At 41.3% G+C, this 24,162-nt stretch overlaps 2 protein-coding genes across 5 annotated transcripts in view; one reads left to right on the top strand and one right to left on the bottom strand.

Annotated features, from left to right (window-relative positions):
- The first annotated feature begins 417 nt into the window (after positions 1 to 417).
- Positions 418 to 15,219, top strand: PM20D2 (peptidase M20 domain containing 2). Its single transcript, XM_042885563.1, has 7 exons — positions 418 to 917; positions 992 to 1,140; positions 4,736 to 4,878; positions 7,725 to 7,879; positions 9,460 to 9,595; positions 12,442 to 12,549; positions 13,379 to 15,219. Exons 1-7 carry the CDS (start codon positions 492 to 494, stop codon positions 13,579 to 13,581), a joined length of 1,320 nt encoding a protein of 439 aa, XP_042741497.1. The 5' UTR covers positions 418 to 491; the 3' UTR covers positions 13,582 to 15,219.
- A 4,432-nt stretch (positions 15,220 to 19,651) lies between these two features.
- GABRR1 (gamma-aminobutyric acid type A receptor subunit rho1) overlaps positions 19,652 to 24,162 on the bottom strand; it is a 33,083-nt gene continuing 28,572 nt past the window's right edge. For all 4 annotated transcript variants that reach the window (XM_042886700.1, XM_042886683.1, XM_042886673.1 and 1 more), the window contains 2 exons: positions 20,637 to 20,833; positions 19,652 to 19,939 (listed from right to left, as the gene is read on the bottom strand). In XM_042886700.1, coding sequence (XP_042742634.1) covers positions 19,652 to 19,939; positions 20,637 to 20,833 — 485 coding nt within the window. The remainder of the gene's footprint in view (positions 19,940 to 20,636; positions 20,834 to 24,162) is intronic.

Consider the following 24,162-nt stretch of genomic DNA (forward strand, 5'->3'; position numbering starts at 1 on the left):
CCCTCCATATGCTCTCCTGTTATACAACTGCATTACGTACTATTGACTAGCACAAGTCAGATGCAAAAGCGGAATGTTGTTTGAATTTATCCTTTGGATTTCTGCAAACGGAGAAATGGTGGAGATCTTTAGGAAGAGGGGAAATGTCCTGAAGTTGTACCAGAGGAGGTTCAGATGGCACGTTAGGAAGAATTTCTTCTCAGAAGGAGCGGTGAGGCAGCTGCACCGGCTGCCCATGGAGGCGGTGGAGTCACCGCCGCTGTTGGGGTCCAAGAACCACTGTTGCACCATTAGTTCGGGCGGAGCGCCGCGCGCAGGCCATGCCCGGGCTCGGAACTACATTGCCCAGCGCGCCCTGCGGCACGGCGGAGGCGATAAAAGGCGGCGGCGCGGCACTGCCCGCTTTACACGCCGGCTGTCAGGTGCGGGCTGAGGAACCGCGAGGGTCGGTGAGCGCGCCGGTCGGCAGGTGACTCTCGGGGCGCCCCGCTATGGGACCGCAGGACTCGGTGCTGGAGGAGCTGAAGCGGCGGGCGTGCGAGAGCGTGGAGCTGAACGCGGCGCGGCTGGGCGAGCTGAGCCGCAGCATCTGGCGGCGGCCCGAGCTGGCCTACCAGGAGCACCACGCGCACGACGCCATGACCGGTTTCTTCTCTGGCGGGGAGCTGCCGGGCGCCGCCTGGGCCGTGCGGCCCCGCTACAAGCTGGACACGGCCTTCCGAGCCGAGTGGGGCACGGCCGACCCCCCACGGGGTCCCCGTCCGCTCCGCGTCGCCTTCCTGTGCGAGTACGACGCGCTGCCCGGCATCGGCCACGCGTGCGGCCACAACCTCATCGCCGAGGTGGGGGCGGCCGCCGCGCTGGGTCTCAAGGCCGCCCTGGAGAGCCTGCCGCAGCCCGCGCCCGTCGCCGTGCAGGTGGGAGCTCTCCCCCGGGCGGGGGGCCGGCCCCGTAGCCGCTCGGGTCCTGAGCGTGTGTTCTTGTGCCGCAGGTCACGGTGCTGGGCACCCCCGCCGAGGAGCAGGGAGGAGGCAAGATCGACCTGATCAACGCCGGGGCGTTTGACGGCTTGGACGTGGTCTTCATGGCTCACCCCTCGCAGGAAAACGCGGCTTATCTGCCCGATGTGGCTGAGCACGAGTGAGTGAACGGGCTCACGTGGAAGGGCTCGCCTCGCTGTTGTCCTTCGTTCCCCTCCCCGAGCTGCTGCTTGGAGGAGGTTGAGGTTAGGCCGGGACCTTGCAGGTGCCCTCCAGAGGAGGAATTTGCAGTCAGTGGAGGGTAGTCAGTAGGTCGCTGTTGGGCACTCTGCTCTTCCAAGGGGAAGAGCTCTTCCGTATCTACTTAAAGCACTTAAAGGACCCTGATCTTGTGTGTCCTCAGAATCCATTTTTTAATTCCAATATCTCTAGGTGTTTCTTTCTGTATGTGCATCTACTACTCTTCTCTCTCTTAAAAAAAAAAAAAAAAAAAAGAAAAAAAGTTTCATTTAAAAAGCACCTTTTTTTTTTCTATTTGAGAACATACACGGGGGGGACATCTCATTAATTGTAATTTCTTGCATTTCTGGGCACCAAATCAAAGAATTCTCAATACATCTTGTTTTAATCAGTTTTGAAAGTGCTTGTTTTTACCTATTGCCTCTGGAAACAGCTGGCAACCAGCTGAGTCTGAGTGCTGTTTGGGTCCTTAGTAATTTCTGGTCTAAATTTAATTATGGCTATTCTGTATCTATTAACTCTAATATCAGCTTTGTCTTTAGATTCAAGTTATTTCCTGGCATTCTCTCATGCGTACCATCACTATATGTACAAACAGCAGTCATGCCCTCATTCCACCTTTTTCCATTCTGGTGGCAGCGCAGTTCTTTGGCAATACTGCCTTGTCATCTCTTGATTAGCTCACATGTTCATTTTCTGCACTTGTTCTGTACTTGTACTTGCAGGGACTTCTTGTCTTGTTCCTTGCTGGATATGTAACTGGAGCTGTACACTTTGGATGGAATTGCATTGCTGAGCTAATGCCGGGGCCACACTGTGTCATTTCCCAGGAATTTCTACATATAGGCAATCTTAGAGTGATTTGGCTCTCAGTAAACTGATACTTTCCTTTGTAGGCAGCTAGCATCAATGGGGCTTTCACCTTCAGTTATTTTCAAGCAAGCGGCTTCTACAGAGGAATGCTTAGTCTGATTTTAAGTATTTTTGAGTTGAATTCTTTTCCTGTTCTGTTAGGATCATGCCATTCGTCTTTTAGTGTTATAAACCTTTTTCAGTGTTTTAGTGTCTTAGCAGTATTCTGTCAGCAGCTTGTTAATAGCAAGTACCTTTTATGCCACAGTTACCAATGGTACTTGATCCTACGGACTTGCCCTGCAGGATCTTTTCTAGTAACCTCTTTCCAATCATTTTTTTCCCCACATGTATTTAAATCAGCACTCATAAATTCTGTAACAATTGTCCAGCCATCTGACTTGAGTACTGAGTGCTGTTTTCATCTTGGCTGTGTTACCTCCCATCCCTGTGTGTGCTTGATTTTATTGGCATTTTTTATTTCTTTGCAGTGTTTCTCCTGGAGAATAATTTATCCAGGTACTGTTTAGCTTTACAGTTCAAATTGACAAGATTGGCAAGAAGACCTAGTCCTCATTCCATATCTAGTCCTCTGTTAGATTCCTTCATCATGTGAAGAATCTGAACTGTTTAATCTGAAGTGTTTGATTTTTTTTTTTTTTTTTCTTTGACGCTTAGCTCAGCTAGACTTTCAGTTGCTGTTTAAGACTATTTGTAGTCTTTATTGGCAGTTCTTTCTCCATTTCATCTTTTGTAATGGCCCCTTGAGATTGATACAATAAGATTTGGGAATCCCCTTTGTCATTTGATACCCTATTGTAGGGTACACATCCCAGTTAGCCTTTAAAGCTTGAAGGCAGAGGAGATGTGGAATTGAAGTACTAAGTGGAAACAACTTGCTACCTCCAACAGCTTGAAGTACTCAGCTTATGCCATGATTGAAATAATGAGATTTCAAACTTACAAAGACTGCTTTCATGCTTTGCATTTGGTCTTTAGGTTGTTTCTAAGGAATTTTAGAATTAACAGTCACTAAATTATTAGTGCATCTATTTGCATACTCAGGCTGACCTGTGCCTCAGATAAAATCAACATCCTGGGATAAGTGTTGTGAATGCATGCCATAATGTGGTGATACTTACTTTTCACCAGATTAGCCTGGGGTTTTTGTTGTTGGTAGAACAGAAAGTTGGGAAACTGCATCATCCACCAAAATCTGTTTTTATTCTGGATGTGACGTTTGTGTTGCAATAGAGGCCCTAAGAGAAGGAGTGCAGAACTTCTTTAATAAGCAGCTTCGAGTTTCTCGTGGACAAAAATGATTGCAACATGGCTTTCATTTTTACTTTGTCTTCTCTCTAACTTGGAGAATGTTAGGGATTTGTCCCGTCATCTTTATGAGCTGATTTGAAGGCTGCAATCTAATGCTTGGGATGTTAAACTCATACTCTCCAGGGTTGAATGTGTGATCCTTGTGGAGGAAGAGAGAGGAAGAAAAAAGGGCATTACAAAAGCTTGCTTAGTTTAGATTGCACACGCTGAAGGAGTCATTTTGTGCTGCAGCAGGGGACTCCACTGTGTCCCTTATTGCTGTCTGGTATCTGAGTGCCAGTATTGGCCTGGAGCTGTGGCGTGGTTCCAGGCCTGAGAGGTCATTGAGGACAAGTGGCTGAGTTGGTGTTTGTGCAGGACAGGGATGGCCGTGGTAGGCTTTCCCTAGCTGGGTGAGTGACAAGTGTGTGTTTTGGGAAACTCTGTGAGCCTGAGAATAGAGCATCATATGTAAAGGTCTGGGATTTGAGTTCCAGGCAGTTCAGTTAAAACCTCTGGTATTGATAAAAGCTGGTATTTGCATATTTGAGAAATGGTAATAAATGGAGATGTCAACATTTAATATCTGCCTTATGTGTAGAGAGTTTTCATGTAACTGAAGATGCTAAATTTCTTTGTAAGGCTAATAAATGGCACTCAGCAGAAGAATTCACACTTGCCTTCATCCTATCTGTTATGCTGAGGTGTGGTATTATGACTGAACCTGGAGGGCACCTTTTGCAGTGGGTTTCCTCCTCGCTGCAAGCTCTTCTCACAGCATTTTTTGGTGTGTAAAGGGAAAGGGCATTAGTGCAGTGTAATGTACATCTTAATACTACGCTGTGCTTTTACTGCACTTAAAACTTGACTTTTTGTTTAGACATGGATTGTGTGATCTTACTAATGTACTGTCAATTATGTATAGCTTACAGCGCAAATTTAAAAGTTTGGCAAGAATTAGGGCAGTAAACTTCTAATGTTGAATCAGTTATCCTCTGAGAAGAATATTAGTAAGTGTCTCAGAACAATCAGGATGGTATAGAAAGGTACTGGGGGAATTTAAGTATTACAGGAAGCCTTTAATCTGCAGACTGTGCATTATGGGAACTGTTTTGCCTGATTGGCTCTTGACATCTGATATCATCAACTTTCTAGAAATCTTCCAACACCTTCCTTCTCTCAAAGGTAGTTTAACTTTGCAATGGTGTCATGTTAGGTAAATTGTTGTTTGGTGTTCTGCTGCACAAGGCTTAAATGTGATTGTGTGAACAAAAGGGACTTTTTGTTTTAGAGGCTTTTTTTTTTTTTTTAAGTGAATGAATAGCAAATAAGCAATGCCTTTTATTTCCTAGCGTGACTGTGAAATACTATGGAAAAGCTTCTCATGCTGCTGCTTATCCTTGGGAAGGAGTTAATGCATTAGATGCTGCTGTTCTTGCATACAACAATCTGTCTGTTTTAAGACAGCAAATGAAACCCACCTGGAGAGTTCATGGTGAGATCTTCATTAAATCTGATGTCCAGCACGTAAGACTTTAGGCTGTTCACATACTAACTTGCAAATTCCTACAATTTGAGATACTGCACTGTTGCATTAAATTAGTAGTGTCACTTCAAATACTGTGGAATGTCACTGTTTCACTTAAATAGTATGCAATATTTACAGTCATTTCTGTGTCACAGTGAACTGTTGAAAATAAGCTTAATTTCAAGTCTTTGCACCTGAAGTTGCAATTCAGAAAGGAGCTAAGTGTGCTTCAATAGAATTCCTTAAAATTTGTGTGTGTTTTTGCAGAGGCTTAAGATCAAATGCTTCTGTGTAAAGAAGTATTACTTTCTGCATCATTTTTGTAGTCCCTCATGTTGACATGTAGTGTTTCAGTGACTTAAATTTATTTTCAGAAGTGCTAAGAAAAGTGATGGCAGGAGTCTGTGGTTCTGAATAGTGGTCCAGTCAGATGTGCTGGATTCTATTATTTAATATGTAGTAGACCTTGAAGTAGAAATACACCTTTCTTTTCCGATAAGATATGCTAACTGTTAAGCTTCATTTACCTCCAAAATCTTGCATTTCTTTTTGCATGGTGAGAAAGTTGCAGAAGTTGAGCTGCCCGTTAGCTGTAAACCCAGATTTCCCCTCCTATACCCAGTACAGCTTTCTCAAAGCTTAAATTAAGGACATGTCCATTGCTAAAGGACTTATGAATGTAGAGTTGTTTATTTGGAAAACTTGTGAGCTATGACTCTTACAGAATTCCTGAGCTCATGACCATTATATATTGTGGCAACTTGTGCTCTCTAACACCTGTGCATATTTCTCTCCAGGAGATCTAAATGGAGTCTGGAAGCCCTAATCTGTAGATGAAGATAACATTTGCAGTTCTGCTGCTGAGCTTACTGAATGAGTTTCAGTGGGTGTAGCCTTGCCTCTCTAACCTGTTTCTCCATAGGAGAAAAGACATTTGAATTTGGGTATATGAAACTCATGTTGCAGGTTTAAGAAGGGACTTGGAAGTGACTAACTCTTCTATTTTTCTCTTGGTTTCTGCAAGCCTCATTAGCAAAAAAAAAAAAAAAAAAAAAAAGTCTAAACAAACCTTGTTGAAGTAACACTCCCACAGCTACAGTAATACTTAAATTGTGTTGATAAATTTACTGTCATTGGTTGTCAAGCTGAAAAAAATTTAAAATGTCTGTTGGGAAGGTGTAAGCAACCAGAATGAGATTTTATTCTAGGAATGCTTTGCTTACATCTGTGTATTAGATGTGTTGTGTTGCAGGCTTGCATTAACTAACTGCCCTAAGTGATCCTGTGAATCTTGGACTTAACCCACTAACGAGCACTGAAATACTTTTCCATTGTTTTAAGTCAAGAATCTCTGAGCAGTGTTTTATGTAATTGAACATGTTATATTGAGTTGGTCTGGTATTTTCTTCCTTCTCCACTTATGAGTAAATGTTGCAACTTGAAAAACAGATTATTTTTCTTTCAGTTTAATAAGTTATATTAAACAGTGTGCTAAAGTGAAGTTCTATGTAGAAGCAGGGTTCTGTCTGCAGAGCAGACTGCTTTTAAGATCTGCTCTCCATTTATTATTGTATATTCATATTTAAGTAAATGCATACTCTTAGGCTCTATCCAGTTATGCTTACAAAGTGTTGCGTTGAAGAAAAGAGCTGTTTGCTCATTAAGCTACTTGTTTTGAGCAGCCATGTTTTGATATGTCATGCGAATCTGCATGATTGCTTGCTGATTTTCTGGTTCTTTGTTTATGATGTCTGTGTCTCATCTGAGCTATTCCCCTTATGGTGGGCTAGTGCTGATTGTTGCTTGATTCAGCACTTTGCTTGGACTGTATTCCAGATTAAAAATGTTGACTTTGGAGTTCCTAGTATTTATAAACTTTTTGCATCAAAGGTAAGGATTTGTTGCCCCTTTCCATCCTGACAGCATGGCCTTTTCAGGCTTCAGTTACACACATCAGTCCTTTCGTGCACTATTTCCATTTAAAGTAGATAAGGTGGTTCTGAGGTTCAGTGGAGATCAAATCATATTCCACATATATAAATTGAGAGCAGGAGGCCTGGAAAAAAGGCAGCCTGTTGGAAGCTGCTAGCTGTCACGTAGTATTGATGACTACAGTATTTTATTGTTGAAATTGCTAAGTATTGTGTTTTTCTATGATAATGCCTCTGATGCCATGATCAGAAAGGATGTAGCTGTTGTGTGTTTCCTTGAAGGAATTCTTGAAACTCAAACTTAACTCCAATAAAACTGTATGTATATATAGTATACACTGTAAGATTTCTGAAGAATTAGTATAAGAAATCTAATAAACTTTCTGTCCCATGTAGAACACACATCATATCAGCATTGCACAGTGATGTGATGTGGTCATTACATTTTTCTCTTCAAGCTGGTAGAAGTTGGAAACATCCTAGTTGAGGAAACCTTTAAAAGCTGGAAATGAAGGTAGCCTTTATAACAGGCTATTTTCTTTGTCACTGACAATCAGATTACTTTGCAACTATAATGCACTAGATTCCAGGGGATTAATTACAAATGCTAGCTTGGTTTGTCATTAGGCTTGTAGCAGATGTCTAACCAAAGAATAAGGTGAAATCATGCTGGAAAGCATGTACACATTCCACTTAATCTGATCTGATGTGATAAAGAAATTTTGCTTACGCACTGTTTTTTGGCATTTTGTATTTCATACTCAACTGATGCTTCGGTTTTGTATGTATTTAGTTCTTGAGTGAACAGTTTCACGACAAAGATGAAGATGAAGCAGTAGGATTTAACACTGATGGTTTAACTTGACTTTCCTCTTTCTACAGGTGTTATAAAAAATGGTGGTGTGAAACCTAATATCATTCCTTCTTACACTGAAATGGAGTTTTACTTGCGTGCCCCTTCAATTAAAGATCTTTCTGTTCTGACAGAGAAGGTTGAGGACTGCTTCAAAGCTGCAGCACTGGCCACAGGATGCAAAGTATGAATATATTTTCATGGCCCTGTGTTTTGATCTTGAGTTGAGGAGCATGGAATTGAACACAGCACACTAAGTAGGATCTTGGAGAGGGAAATAATCTTTTTCCTTATCCTGCTGGTTACTCAGGATACTGAGTAACTGAGCTCAGTTTACATTTGGTCCCATTACCTCAAGGACGCCATACTGAATCCTGTTCAGTATATTGTGTTTCCTCACCATTTGGCTTCCAGACAGCACTGCTGCATGGGATACTTCCCTCCTAGATGTAGGACATTGGATTTGTTGAAGTTCATGAGGTCCCTGCCAGCCTGTTTCTATTCTTGTCATGCTGACATCCTTCTGAATAGTATGTAGCTCAGCCTTCGGCTTATCACCTGCTTACCTGCTACATTATTGCCTGCTCCACACCAATTAGGTATAGTTGGCAAACTTGGATGTGCTCCTGTTGTCTGTAATGGTAATAAGGATACCAAAACAGGAATGGCACCCATGTTGACTCCAGAGGGATGCTAGAAGTAACATGCAACAACATATGGATTTTTGTGTCACTGTTCATAACCCTTTGAGGCTGAATGTCATCCATGTTCACTGAACCAGATGTCATCATGAAGAGCTGAGCTCGGTCATGTACTGTCAGTCTTCAGTAAATTTTCTCACCTTATAACTCTTCTCCCTCGGTTTTAGGAAGAATTAACTCCATAGTTTTCCCAGGAGCTTGAGGATAGGATAGTAAATTCCAAGGTTCTCGTGACCCTTCAAGATAAATATGACAGCATTTTTTCAGTCACTTGGAACATCCCTCTACTTCAGTGACGTTTAAAAAGTGATAGCTCATGATATGCAGTGGTGTTCCTTTCTCACTGAGCGCCCTGGATGCCTCCCATTCCTCTCTTGTGGCTGGTTCAAACAAAGATTGCCTTGCAATCTGTTTATAAGATAGGAGGTTCTGGTTGCTCTTGCTACATGGTGCTAATGAGCTCATCAGAACAAAGAGGTATCAGGTATGTAATTGTGAAGCAGTGAATTGTGAGGAGCGTTTTAGGTGTTAGGTGCTGTTTGCCTGTTTTGGCTTCTCCACTGCAACTAGAGAAGGGCTTCATGCAGTCTGCTTCATTATGAATAAAAGCTGAAATCTCTTCTGGAACTTGATGTTGGTATATATATATATTTTACACTTGTTTTCAAACATTTATTGTGTGAATTCATTCTGTAAACATTATTGAGGCTGTAATTATTGGAACTGCTTTAAAATAACAAAATAGTGAAACAGACTTAAATTGATTTTGACATAGGTTGATAGTACCTGCAGTGAAAATCATTAGAGGCTATTACAGGAAGATTTTCCTGCTCTTTTTAGAGATGTAGTCAGTGAAATGCGTACAGTATTTGATTGGCTCTTGGAAGCTTGACAAAAAATAAAGCTAATGTTTGGCTGAATGTTATATTTCTGAAAGAAACTTTGTGCTTTTGTCTGCTTTGATATGGTTCTGAAGTATGGACATGTGCTTTTTCAGTCTTTGTTTACATTAAACTGCCTTAGGTTGGAGAAAGGTGTCTAACAGCTTGTTTCTCTTGACTAGGTGGAAATAAAAGGGGGTAAAAATGATTACTACAATGTGCTTCCAAATAAAAGTCTGCAGAAGATTTACAAGGAGAATGGAAAGAAGCTTGGAATAGAATTTATATCAGAAGACTGCGTTTTGAATGGTTTGTCAGGTAACTCAATCTATTTCTTTTGTTATGACAAGTCTTAAGTGTGTAAAAGGATGAGATAGAGGTAGGTTAAACAAAACAGTTTGGTCAGAAGAGAAGGTCATATTAGAAAACTGAAACAGTGTAAAAGGGTCATACCTCTGGCCTGTGCTCGTTTGCTATAGAAGCAGAGAAATTTCCCGACACATATTGAAAGCAATAATTGCTTTGTGGTAATATTTCTGAAAATATTTCAAGTAAGGAATGCTCAAATTTGGGATGAATTGAGGCTCCTTGTGTTTACTTTTCATATGGTTTTCAATGTTTTCTTTTAGGGTATCAGTTTCTTCTGTTGAAAGGGAAGGAAAGCTCAGTTGCTTCTCCATGTCTGTGCAGCAGCAAAGTCATTAACAGATGAGCATACTCACTGCCACCTCTACATGTGTATTAGTGCTTACAGCTATCTCTCTAGGCAGCTAAGCATCATAAAGTCTGTCTTTAGTGTATCAGATCACACTGCACTGGGGCACGCTCCACTCTTTTGCACTCAAATTGGAAAGATGTAGAAGAGTGCAGTTAGACTGAGGAGGTGCTGTGACCTGTTCCTCCTGCTGATAGGATCACTTTATTGCAGGATGTTGGTGACCTCCCAAAGCACCCACCCTTATGATAACTTATTCTGGTATCTTTAGGGTTCATAGTTTTTTGCTGGTACCCTGTGCACAGGATTGGTGTAGATGAAGTTAAGCAAACAGTATGTTTTGAAAATACTCCTTTTGAAGTTTTGGGGCTGAATAAAAAGGCCTCCTGGCGTCAGTTGCATTTTTCTTTTCCGTTCATGCTTTGTGGTAATTACAGACTTCCAGACTTGCTCAATGATGTAAATAGGCTTCAGTATTTGCTTCAGGGTATTTTTCTGAGAGGCTGGAGTTCCAGTACATTTCTGTTGAAGGTAACGCACGAATGTATATTGCATTCATAACTGCTGTTCTTAATATTTCCTGTGCTTCTCTGGGAAGCTTACAGTTTCAGGTGTTTGACTGGAAGCTATTGGGGCAGCTGTTGCTTTAAACATACTGATAGGTTCTTATCACTAAGGAGTTAACATTTTTCTGGCAGAGGGAAGATTTGACTGCCACGTTTGTACTTAATAAATGAATTTTTATCCATTAAACTCTCATCTTTTAAACTATCAATGCCTGGTTTAAATAGCTTACATTCAGCAAAAATAATTTGGAACTGATATTATTGGATGTGACTGGAGATGAACATGGTTTCATGTGAATTACATGATAATGAACTGGGATGTGCTGGAAATTTGATTCATTTGCTGATTGAAAGCAGGAAAAAAACCAGCACAATCTTTTCAGCTGGTTGTGTGTTAGGGCAAGTCTAGAACTCTTGGTTTAGTCTGGAGGAGGCAGACCTTTTAGACTCCTGATTTGTCTTTCCAGATTTACTAAAGAATGTATGAATAGTACAGAGTCCTGCAAATGAAAACAATTTAGTGCTGTGCCAAGAGTTGAATTCTCTTCAAATTCAAACTGAAATTTTTATGGAAAATGACACTTTTTTTTTTTTTTTTTTTTTTTTTGGAGAAGCCTTTCTCATTCGGTTTATGTGCAGGCATAGAAGATACCAAACTAGTCCTGTCCTCTTTTATCACAGACTGTAGTCTCTGTGGACTCACTTTTATTAACTACATTTCAACATAAAGATCTGTGTTCTTCAATCAGTTCGCTACCAAGTCTCAAAGCATTGCTGATGTATTCTCACCAACAGTGTAATGATATGGAGTCTACCTGATGTGTTAGAAAGAATTTAAATAGTTGGATAAGTCCCTTCAAAAGTCACCTCTGAAGAAACTCTTGCAGCTCTGACCTGAAAAAAGCTCGTGAGAATCCCTTAGTTGGTCATCCCTCTTTACCCACCCCCACTCTGAAACAAGGTCACTTTATGCTTTCCCTGCTACCTGAATTTCACAGTAACTGGTGCGTTCAGAAGCCACAGAAAGGAACATCTCTTTAACAAATATGGAAGAACTGAGTGGATTGCCTATCTGGCTTTATTAATGATTTCAAAAAACCTCTCAGGACGTAGTTATGAACTCTTAGATGATTTATTATTAAGGATCTACCACTTTGGGATGGTGTCTTTAAATAGATGATGTAGTCCTTGAGATGGTTGCTGTTGCTAGCTCATAAACCAGTGGTGCCAGCTAGTCAGGGACGGCTATCAAGAGTTCTTTATATCTACAAAGCAGTAGCATTCTGTTTGGAGTTCAGTTTGGGTCTTGTTTTCTTCAGGAGTGTTTGTGCAGTTAATGTTTCCGTAACTGAGAATGATGAAAAAGTGCCAGAAAATGTATTTGTCCTCAGTCTGTTTTTGTTTAAGAATAGCTTGTACTTCAGAGTTTGTACTTGCTGTGAAACACTTGCATAGTGGTGAAAAGAGGTAACTGTTGGAGCTGCTGATAGGTGCTGGAGCAGGATTTGCAATAGCTGGGCTGTGCCAAACTCAGAGGCTTGGAGCTTACCTCTTTTCTGAATGAACAGCTCACTCAGGAGGTGCTTGATGAGAATCTCAGTAAATGGGATAGGAGCAGATTTATGTATTTTTGTTGCAGTCCAGTAACAAATTAGTGACCAGAAGCACGCTGCAGAGCATCTGAAGATAGTTAAGAAAATCTTGGTTCTCTGATGGGAGATTTTTGTGTAGATAATGACTCATTGGAAATGCTTACATGTTAGTATTTGGGACAAAGGATATCCTGTTTTAAATGTGGGATGGAGTTGGTATCTGTCATAGATTTTCCTACGTCATTTTCAACTCTTCAATACATTGACTGAGAATTTTCATGCTACTTCTAGGTTCCACAGATTTTGGAAATGTTACCTTTGTAGTCCCTGGGCTTCATCCTTATTTTTATATTGGTTCTGATGCCTTGAATCACACTGAGCAATACACAGAAGCTGCAGGTGAGTGAAAGTGGAAATTGGTCAGAAGCTTACATCTAGAACCCTGAAGTACTGTGTGGTGTGGTTGCTGACTCTTTGCTACAGTACAATTAAGGAACTAAATATGTTGAATTGCACAAGATTAAAGCTTTTTTGTGCTTCTGAAGTGTTCAGAGCTACTGTATAGTAAATGTGTAGATGCACTGAAGTACTGGATCTAAAAGAGACTGCATGTGACTGGCTGTGTAGAAATGGAGTTGCTTTCTTCAAGCATGATGAGGTATGAGCTGAATATGGATCTTGAAACAACTTAATTGCAGAGCTACAAAGGAAAAGCTGAAAATGTCTAGCATTTCTACTTTTGTATTTAAAATTAAATATATATGGAAAGATGACCCTTTCCTTATAGTGAAAGCTGGACTTCTCTTCAGAATACTGCCTACTAAGAAGTTAGAAGAATTGCACTAACAATTGTTAGAAGCACTGGTGGCATGTTCTAAGAGTTTCTAAATATGAGTCAAGAGATGAAAGTAGTAATTTTTATTCCTAAAGCACAGTGTTCTGCAAATAGAGGTGACAATGTAAAACTCTGCCTTTTCTAAAAATGGAAGTGTGAACATTTGCTTTCCTACTTTCCATCTTCTTTATGTAAGAAGCAGAAAGTTAAGCACTTCCATATCAGAAATTGTTTCGTGGCATCAGTCGTGCTTCACATGGTTAGATTTTTGGGAAACTTTCTGTACTTGAAACTCTAGGATCTTCCTTTATCAAATGTTTTACACGATGATCTAGTAGATGAAATCTAATATTAGTTATCTAACATGAAATTTTTCTTACCTTTTTTCCACAGGCTCACAGAATGCCCAGTTCTATGCTTTGCGCACAGCAAAAGCTTTGGCTATGACAGCATTGGATGTCATTTTCAATCCAGATCTACTTGAACAAGTTAGAGAAGACTTCAGACAAATGAAGCTGAAAGAAGAGGGGCATCTAAATCAAGCAGAAACTGACAGAAAGCCTGGTGCTGGTATAGGAGCATGTGCCTCACGCTAAACCTTATTAAACCTCTCTCAGTAGGGTTGATTCAATGGGGACACTTTGAATGTCAGTCAGGCCTGGGGTAGACAAGTAGCTGAAGAAACACTGACTTGAGGAGAATCAAATAATAACATTGCTTTTAAAAATGCACACTTTCCTGTAGCTGTAATATTTGCTGTACTCAGTATGATGGTGAATTTCGGAGAGACCTCAGATATGTTGTGTGCAAGTTACAGAGTTGAGTAAATGGTAGCATTTAGATCTCTTAAGAGATTCTCTTTTGCTATTGAGGTATCCCTTATGGAGCATATAGCACTTACATGGAAACTTCTGAAATAAGCATTATTCACTCTGATCACAGGCTGATTCTGACCTACAAGGCCAGTTACCTTGTCTTGGAACAAGGCAAACTTAAAACCTGAGATGATTTCACTGGAGGGAAGGAATATTTGGAAGCAGGCCTGTCTTTGATGGTAGCAGCTTCTAGCAGTGGAAGAGAACTGTGTATGTAGAGACAAGACCTGTTAAGTTTGACTGTTCTGAAATGTACTGACCATCCTTCTGATAAATTTTAGAGGTGTTGTTTAGTCCTCCAAAAAAAAAAAAACCCAAAAACATGAACAATCAACAATAAGCAGCTGAGTGTTTCTGTCTAGCACTAGTTTGTATTGTTAAAGTTCTACTCCAAACAAAACAAATGCTTATGAAACATTTGCATTAGCCTGATCTAATGAATGTATACAGCAAAAGCAGTGAAATTGTTTTGTAGGAGAATGCAAGTGTGATACTGTGGAACATCAAATGAAGGTAACTTTAAACTTGCTGAGTGCAGACTCTGATTGTAAGTTTTGAGAAGCTTGCACTGACAATTTCTTGTGAAGGAACTGATTTCTCAAACCTGTTTTGTCCTATATGCCAAGCATCAGATCTGTTAAATCTTGTCAGTTGTCATTTCTGTGAAGCATTTGGTTTCTTTTATCCTTATTTGACTTCCTGCAGGCATTTGTGACAGATTTTATTTGAGGGATAATCTGTGCAAAGACCCACTATGATTTTTCACTTGATTCCTTAAACTATCATGTGAATACACAGGAGAGGAACTAATTTTTTGTCAGATGCAAGTTACTGAGCTGATGGATAGACTGAGCAAAAAGCAGCTTATTAGCTAACGTTTTCTTAAGCATAGTAGTAAGCTTCTGAGAAATCAGGAAGTCTGTATACCTAAAACAATTTTGGAAACATTGCTTTTAACAGCACGAGTCTCTTAAATCTTAAATTCTAGAAGGCTTATCAGAATTTTATTGTATTAATTTCCAAATTAATTTTCTGCTTTAAAAGAAAACCAAAATAATTAAAAAAACAGAGTAATTGGTTAAATTTTTTACTCCCTCTGCATTTCTTGTTTTTCATTGCTGTTTTTGAGATGGAGTGGCAAAATCCCAATGGAAAGAATGTACTGCATTGTTGTGCAAGCTGATGTGAGTTATTGTCTTCTCAGTACTTGTCCAACTAGCTGGCTGTTCATTGCATCATGTCCGAGATCATTTATACTTCTCAGTAATAAAAGCACATCTTAATTCTGTTGTAATCATCACTGGAGTGAGAATAAAACTGCTCAAAGTACTGATTAAAGATGAATTTATATCGATCACAGTTGTGACTGAATTTTTTGTCTACTGATTTATATTGGGATGCTATGTGAGTTCATTTGTAAACTGTGCTTTTTATTCCTAGTTTGATATAATTATGCAAGAGCAAGAGGTTTTGAACTCTCAGTTTCCATTTTGGTTTGCCAGTGAGCAGTTCTTTTGCAGGGCGTAGTGCTTTTCAAATACAATATTTAATAGTAGTTTTTATCATCTTCAGGCTGCTTCAACAGTTAAAACTTATTAGACCTGTAGAATTGGCAGGGTTTTCCAGAAGGAACTCAGGCAGTCCCTGTCCAGCCATCAGCTTGAAGTGGGGGCAATCATCACTGCTGGGTCAAGTTAGTTTGGCTTCATCTGCATCCTGGAAGTCTCAGTTTCCTCAGGCAAATTGATCCTGGTTTATCTCAAAACGTTTGTTGTAAAGGTTCAGAACAAAAGTAGTTTGAGATTTAAGGTAAGAAATTTACTGTTACGCTGATCTGTGTGTTTTGTTTTCAGCAAAAATATTTCAAAGCTCATAAAACTAGTTTGGAGGAGGCACTGTTCTTACAAGAATCAAGTATTGCAAATCCTTCTAATTGGAGGCGAGTAGCTGTGTGACTGTCTAGATTTTATGCAAAGCTTTTGCTAACAAATAGCTCTGGAAGTTACTCTTTGCATGGGCTCTATGTATGACTGATTGGTTTTGGTATGTGGTTGTTTTGTGACTTAGAGTGGTGCTTCGTACATTTAACACCAAGTAGTGTTTATGTAAACCAAGGCTTTGGGTTTGAGGGAAGATGGGAGGGAGGTAAAACTCACTTGAAAATTACCTTTGCTGAGGGATATCTGCTTCAAGAAATAATAGATCAATATAGATGAAGTATTGTAAGCAGTTTCTGAAGCCTGTTAAGGTGATTCCGGAGCTCTCTCTGTATCCTGCAGGGATTGCAGGGAGTTGGGCTCTGTTCTGTATCGAGGATGATTTGGCCAGGCATGAGAGACAGGAAACTGAAATCTAGTTATTTGATTGTTATGTGAATATCCTTTTACTAGAAAAGAGAATGTTTTTCTTTGTGCCTATTTGTTTTTCTAGCTGTTTCTGACTGAAATTTTCCTTTTTGCTCCTTCACCTTTTCAGAACTTAGCAACATCCTTAAAGACTATTAAAGGCTTCAGTCTCCAAAGCTTTTAACCTGGACGCTCTCCTAAGCAGAATTTGTCTAACCAGAACCACCCAGACCAGTGGTAGACTTCAACCTCTAAAAACAGCACCATCCCAGAGGGCGTTTTGGGTTTGCCTCTGAAAAATGGTCTTAATCGTATCGTAAAGTAACACCCTAGGCAAGAAAGTGAGAACTATTAAATCCAAACATTCTCAGGGAGGGGAGGAATCTAAATGCTGTCTACTCTGATTCTGAGATTTAAGGCTTGTGCACAGTCACAGAGCTGTGACTGTAAAATCCTGGGGCTCTCTGGTGCTGTGGGGTTTTAAAGTCAGATGGTATTTGACTTGATCAGATCCAGAGCAAAAAGATCTTTTGTGTGGATATAAACTCATGGAGATCACTCATTTGAATTCGGGAAACACAGTGCTATATAAGTATGGAGTTGTGGTTTTGATGATGAGCATTTCTAGAACCAAAACCAAGAAACCACTCTGATTTATAGTGGAAATGAGAGGGAGCAGAGCATTGATGTTTGGATACAAACCACTGGAAGGTGAGAAGTAATTACTGTGTATGAAGTATGTTTAATGATTGCAGTCCTTAATAGCAAACACTGGCTGTATATGACATATCCTGTTCTTATACAATGCATCTATATACACATTTACATAAGACTGAAAAGGCACTAGAGTTTCCAAAATAGAACACAAGTCATCTCACAATGTGAATCCAGACGCAGAGGTTGCAGAATCTATTTAGGACACCATGGGAGGGAAGCTTTCAGAATCTCATGGAGAGTTAGAAACCAGTCTTCCCTTGGAAGCCGAGGAATCTGAAAGTCCAGCTCCCATTTGTATCTCCAAAATCTTCCTTAATTTTCTGGTTAATAGTCCTACAATGGTCTAATACTGAAGCAAATTACACTGTGTAGGCTTACAAAGCTGGGTAGCTTACCACATATCTGCTGCTCCTGTCTGTGCTGTTCTTAGAATTGTGGGAGAAAATGAGTTCTTAACATTAGTGAGGATCTAAATGTGTCCCTGTGTGAGCAGTTCCCAAGAAGTCTTGGAGCACTCTGTGAGGAAAGGTGCCTTTGGAATAAAGGAGTGCAGGCAGTCCTGGTGCTTCTACCACAGTGATCTTTCTCTTCCATCCAATTAAGATGTTACATTTTAATACGTGTTTTTTAATCTTTGGGAGGGGGGGGGGAAACAACAACCTCAGTGGATAGAAGCATGGTATGGTAAGAAGAAGCTGTTATACGTATATGAAGAAAAGTCTCTGTAACAAAGCTATCTCATGGTGGCTGAGTTTGTCTTTCAGTAATTGTAGTTCTTGTGGTTTCAGTGGCACGTAGAGGCAGTGCAGGTCCATTTTGCATTTCAAGATTCCGGCAGTTATAAGAAGCATTGAGTACTTGTACATGATATTTATTTACCTACGAAATTGAAGCAGCAGCCAGCAGTGTTCAAACAGCTGTAATGTCTGTGCTGCGAGTATAATGCATGTATACTACGTGCATGTATAATGCATGTAGTCCAGGGCAGGTTTCATATAGAAAGATTCATGTTCCTTCTGGAAACACCACTGTTTTAGCCTCATTTTCAGAGCAGTTACGCCTGTGAAAGACAAAAGCATCCACTGTGTGAGGAATGGTGTTGTTCAGTAGGATACCTGAAATGTGTGCCTGTAGAATTCCATGGTAGTGTGCAAAGCGTGCACGTGCTTAAAGTCCTGCTAGTGCCACACCTCAGTTATCTGTGCATGTGGGTGATGTGGCAGCAGACCAACTCAGTGACTGATTTTCTGAGATAGCTTCAGTGCTACTTTACCTCGAAGGCCCCTGTATATATTCGACCTATTCTGAACTAATTTCCTGAAATATTTTACTACTTATACGCTACAGATTTTGCACTGAACAGATGCTGAATTTATGCTGGCTGGCTGCTCTTCTGAAGCTGTGATGTCAAGTAGGAACTGAGGTGAGTACTGAGTGCCCCCTGTGCCAGCCTTGTCATCTTGTCCTGCCCTGGATGGTTCTGTGCCTGCTCTGAGGACCTGGAAGGCTGCGAGGTGCCAGGGAGAAGCAGAGTTGTTCAATTGGACCCGGGTCTCTCTCACGGTCAGAATTCCTTTCCACTTCATTCCAAAGCTTTTGGCATGGTAATTTTACATTAGCAGTCACTCCATCTGCTTTGTCACCTGCTGAACACTTTTCTGCTGGCCTTTCATTAAAAATGGATGGACCAGGCTTCTTCTGGAACTGCCTGCACTCACCAAAGGCTTTGGCAGGGGCAGGACTTCACCAGCTGCAGCAGTTCTTGGCATTCAAGCTGCAGAGAGCTCTCCTGTACCAACCAGTAGCACCGAGGCTGTCTCAGCAAGAAGTGGCTTCTCCTACAGTGAGTGTATTCTTTTTTGTAGACATCCACTTGTCTTCACTGGATCACTCTGTAGAGAAATCTTTTCCCTCTCCTAGGAAACTCAAGCAAAACTCCCATTGACCCAAATAAGCAGCTCCAAGGAGAGGTCCTGTGTTTCCCAGAGGATTTGGCATCATGGAAAGTCCAACTTTTGTTCAGACTGATGGATTCCTTGGTAAATGTACACTGCAAGTTACGTTTTAAAAGGTTAATCAATACAGCTTGGAAATACTTCATTGTTTTTAAGTACAATTGAGACAGCACAAGTGTGAAAGGTATTGCTGCTTGGATCTGTCAGTGCAGCACTGCCAGCACAGTGTGCATGGAGCAGTGAAAGCCGCCTTTGGCCATCAATAGTTTTGCTGAAGTGTTTCCCACTATTGGACATTCTTTTTTTGCAAAAGCTGCTTCTGACCTCATCCTGCAAGCACACAAGTGTTTGCATATCTTTTGTACTTATCGGTGCTAAATGCTGTCTGTCTGCTGAGTTCAGAGATGCAGGCATGGGCTCAAACACTGAGAGAACTGGGATTTGGGGTCATGAAATGGAAATTGTGCCATATATAAGCAGCTGGCAATTAGTGTCACTCATTGAAGTAGATTACAGTGGCCTGTGAGGCACAAGAAGGAGCATAGCACAGCTTTAAATATGTATGACGTTTTAGATTGTATATCCTATATTTATTTGAAACGTGAAATTTGCACAGTTATTTATGCCACGGATGAGTTGCACCTAGTAAAAAATAAATTGAAATCCTGAAAAAATCAATCTTCAAATTAATTCTCTATGTTCATTTTGTTAGCCTATGAGACAGTACTCTGATATCCTGCTGCAATACACTGTGACTACAGAAGTTACGTATGTTTATGAAAAAATGGACCAGTATATCAAGTTAAATAGAATGTATGCGCCAGGGAATATTATCCTGGAGTACTTGTCGATGGCGTGGGTGTCGATCCGCATGCTGACGTATCTCTGGTTTTTCCTCCTGCCCGAGCCCCTCTCAGACCCCAGTGCCAGCTGCACCATCATTCTGTCCTGCTTGTCTCCGTTCTCGGACACGTAGTGCCCCAACTCATTCACGTCACCGTCGTTGAAGCTGCCATCCATCATCATGGGCCGGGGCTGAGGAAGGCTGCACGCACAGGGGAGCTGTGGGCACAGGCAAGGGAAGAGCATTTTGGAGTTATGTTCAGATATGCAAGGACAGCCCTTTACTCCGTATGAAAGCAGAGAGGAGACAAGCCTGGGGAAGTGAGATGGTGGGAGAACAGAAAGGACAACGAGGCAGTGGAGTGGGCAGCAGCTTTTGGCTTCTGTTGTTTCACATCTGCTGGACACAACGTAACCACAGAGAGAGGGAGGCTGTCTGTGGGAAAGTTCCTTTGGTTTAAGCATGAGTACCAGGACAAAAATAAAACAGTACAGTGACCTGTACTTAGAAACTGAGAAATTCAGAGAAGGTGGCAGAGGGGAGCTCCAAGGAGAAGTGTATCAGGTTTGCCCCATTTAAAGAAAAGAGCCTAGGCTGAAATTTTGGGCAGTTACAATTTAAGGTAATGAAGGCAAAAGGGGGAAATCAGACCATTGTGTATAAGTCTAGGGCTATGTGTGAAGGGATATAATGCCCCCAGATCTTGAAGAACAAACGGCTAACTGAGATGCTGGGTATCTGTAGCAAATCTTTATAACCAGGAATGCTTCATTGCAGGTGTCTTCTTGCCCCCACTGTATTTTCTCAGGGCATCCAAGAGCAACACATTGCAGGTTTAAACTTCTGCACACTTCTAGACATTTGCCCCGCTTTTTCTCAATGGCATAAAACTGTATCAGAGAAGGCAAAACTCACCTTATCCCGGAGTTTCCTCTCCTTTCTCTCTTGCACCGTGGTCAGGTAATTCACTGCTGCATATTCCAGCACTGAGAGGAAGACGAACACAAAACTGACCCACAGGTAAATGTCCACTGCTTTGATGTAGGAAACGCGGGGCATGGAGGCGTTCACCCCAGTGATGATCGTAGACATGGTCAGCACAGTGGTGATCCCTGGGAACACAGCAGCAGAGTGATCCTGTAAGGTTTGGTCAACCTAAACTCTTTCTCACAAATTACCTTTTCCTGACATCCAAGCTGACTTTTTCACGTTAGTGTGGGGGGTTTCACTGCCCAAGGAAGGTCTTTCTTACTTGGGTTTCTCGTATTTTCTGTGAGAACAGCTCTAATTCTGATTGTCCACCACACCACTACCTCCATCCTATGGTAGGCAGCAGAGCTTTGAGCCTGCACTACCTGTGTCCTATTACCAGGTGGAGGGCAGTCCTGTGAAAAGCACAAATATCACAGCTTGTTGTTCAGCTCCTCCAGCTGCTGCTTCCACCAGGTTCCCCAAGGCTTGTGTGTTCCATCTGCCCCAGAAAGTCCTGCTTCATGGGAAGTCACCAGTCAGCTCCCATGCTTGGTGTGTGTCTTCCTCTCAGGGACTAATGCGGCCCACAGGGCAATGCTGTCATGCATTACCCTGCAGGTAGGTGCTATGAACCTACCAGGAAGAGCTGAGCCCCCATAGTTTAGTGTTATCCAGGCTCCTCCTATCACAGGGGCTAATTATGGCATGTTAATGATTCCCTTGAAAGTTGGAATGACATATTTTAGAAGTGCAAAGAGATGTACTTCTTTCTGTCTGACAAAGAAGAGCCAGGGAACACAGATGCTTTAGGAAGCAACAAGGAAATATCTGCTAATCTAAGTCCTATATCTCAATGTCTTTCTTGTAGTGAGGGGCCCAAAACTGAACACAGTACTCAAGATGGTGTCCCTGCAATGCCAAGTACAGAAGGACAATCACTCTGCTCCTGCTGGCTGCACTATTTCTGATACGTTGCCAAGGTGCTGTTGGCTTTCTTGGCCACCTGGTCCTATTCAGCCAACTGTAAACTAACACACCCAGATTCTTTTCTTCCACACAACTTTCCAGCCATTCTGCTATATGTCTATGCATGGGGTTGCTGTGATGAAAGTGCAGGACCCAGCATTTGGTCTTGTTAAAGCTCATACAATTGGCCTCAGCCCAGCCTGTCCAGAGCCCTCTGAAGAGCCTTCCTTCTCTCAGGCAGATTGATGCTTCCTCCCAACTTTGTGTCACCTGAGAACTTACTGAGGGTGCACTTAATGCCCTCATACAGGATAAAACAGGACAGGCCCCTCTACCAACCCCTTAAGATCACCACTCATGTCTGAACTCCATTCACCACCACTCTCTGAACCTGGCCTTCCAGCCAGTTCTTTACCCAGCAAAGAGTGTACCTGTCCAGCCCATGGGCTGCCAACTTCTGTAGGAGAATGCTGTGGGAGACAAAGTCAAAGGCTTTGCTAAAGTCTAGGTAAGTTACATCCACAGCCTTTCTCTCAACCACCAGGCGGATCACCTGGTTGCAGGAGATGATATTGATCAAGTAGGACCTGCCCTTCAGGAACCTGTGCTGGCTGAGCCTGACCCCCTGGTTGTCCTGAACATGTTGTGTGAGCTCACTCTCAAGATGATTTACTCCACTCTACTGAATACTGTGAGGATATTGTTTGCTACAGTAAATTTCACAATGTGAAAATGACAGATGAGAGGAGTCTCAGGAGTTCTAAAATTCTACCTAATTGAAAATCAGAATAAAATCAGATGCAACACAGAATGTAACAAAAAACAAGACAGTAATGTTCATAGTGCTCTCAATTTCCTGCATGAGTAGAATTAATATACAGTATTGATAACTATGGCTGTGAAATGGGCTGGGATGACATGTCAGCCCTGAGGCCCTGGAGAGGAGGCTATAAACTGAGACCCATGAAACATGGAATAGAAACTAAGTTAAAGGGAAATAAATCTAAAGCTCTGCAAACAAAACTTCAAGAACAGAGAAATGAGTTATGAAAAACAGCATTAACCCTAGGCATTCCCAGAGCAGTGATGCACTGTCTACTTACTAGTATTATTTGGAGTCTGAGACATTCCAAAAATGAGGTAGCAGTGAAGGAAAGGAGTACATTTTAACTCCCCTGGTGCCAGGCCCAGAGAGGAGCAAACTCCTTTGCCCCGCTTAGGGAGGAATTGGAAGGCCAGAAGTAAGAAAAATTTGTGCACAGAATGCATAAGGCCTCCCTGCTGGAGCAAAAGCTTATCCATAAGTAAGTAATAATAGTCTATTTCCACATGTATCTATATATGTATGTGTATGGGTACATGCATATATATTAATTCCAACTGTTCCTCAAGAAAAATTGGTGAAGTCTTTTTAATAAATACAGCAGAACAAACGTTAACAGGAAAACAACCAGTTGCCAAGAAGCTGAGCACGAGATCTGGATGGCAAAGAGTTAAAATTAGTGGTTTGAATACCAGATGCCAAGAAGCTGAGCATGAGATCTGGATAGTAAAGAGTTAAAATTAGTGGTTTGAATGGAGTGCATGTTATTTGCCAGGCTGCCATGGCCAAGTTATTGCTTCCAGACAAGAAGCACATGTTGACTATTTGCTTGCAATTTTAAACTGCCATGAAAAATATTACTGATTTCAATGTTTTAAACAGCCAAATTTGGCACCAGGTCCTTCAGCTCAAACATCAATCTCTGACCCTGGTAAGAACAGGGTCATGCACACAATTACAGTGCCTGTGTTTCTCACAGTCCCTGTACTTTCTAATTCAGAATTATTAGCGTACCACAGCACTCAATTTCTGTAGTGACACACGGTGGAATTTTTTTAAATAATTTGATTTGGAAAAATAGCAAGCTATCTCTTTCCCTCACAACCATGTGTGCTGTACATGCTGAATTTTGAACAGTTTCACCCCCGAGAGATGTGAAATTGCACCAACATAATATTACACAACAACTGGAGTAACAGCCCCTCAAAGGATGAGGATAGCAGCAGCAGTGCAACCAATTTAACTGTTTTTAAAGAGAGAACAGTGATACTCTGTATAGACAAAAGTCCTTTTACCTTTCATTTGGGTAGTTGATCAAATAAATCAAGAAAATAATCAACACCATTGCAGCCAGGAACGAGAAGTTAGTGATGCAAAACATACAAGTAGTGCACAATAGATTTTATTACTTTTTAATGGGGTAGGTAACCATTTCGGAATCTCCCCACTAGAACAAGTCTTTATTTTCTCTTCCAGCACTCCTCAGGATGACAAAAGTGTGGTGTTTATGTCATTCCAGACATTAGTAATGTTACTTTTCCTAACCTGTGATCAGACAGCGTGGGAGGGGCTATGAACCCATGCCTGTGTTGAGTATAATGGGAATATGGAAGTGAAGTCTAAATCAAACTTAAACTCTCTTTTTTTTTCTTTTTTTTTTGTAGCTTGCCTCTGGACTCA

Source organism: Lagopus leucura, unplaced genomic scaffold (genome assembly GCF_019238085.1).
Source record: "Lagopus leucura isolate 7727_CA_CO unplaced genomic scaffold, USGS_WTPT01 Super-Scaffold_73, whole genome shotgun sequence".
Lineage (NCBI taxonomy): Eukaryota > Metazoa > Chordata > Aves > Galliformes > Phasianidae > Lagopus > Lagopus leucura.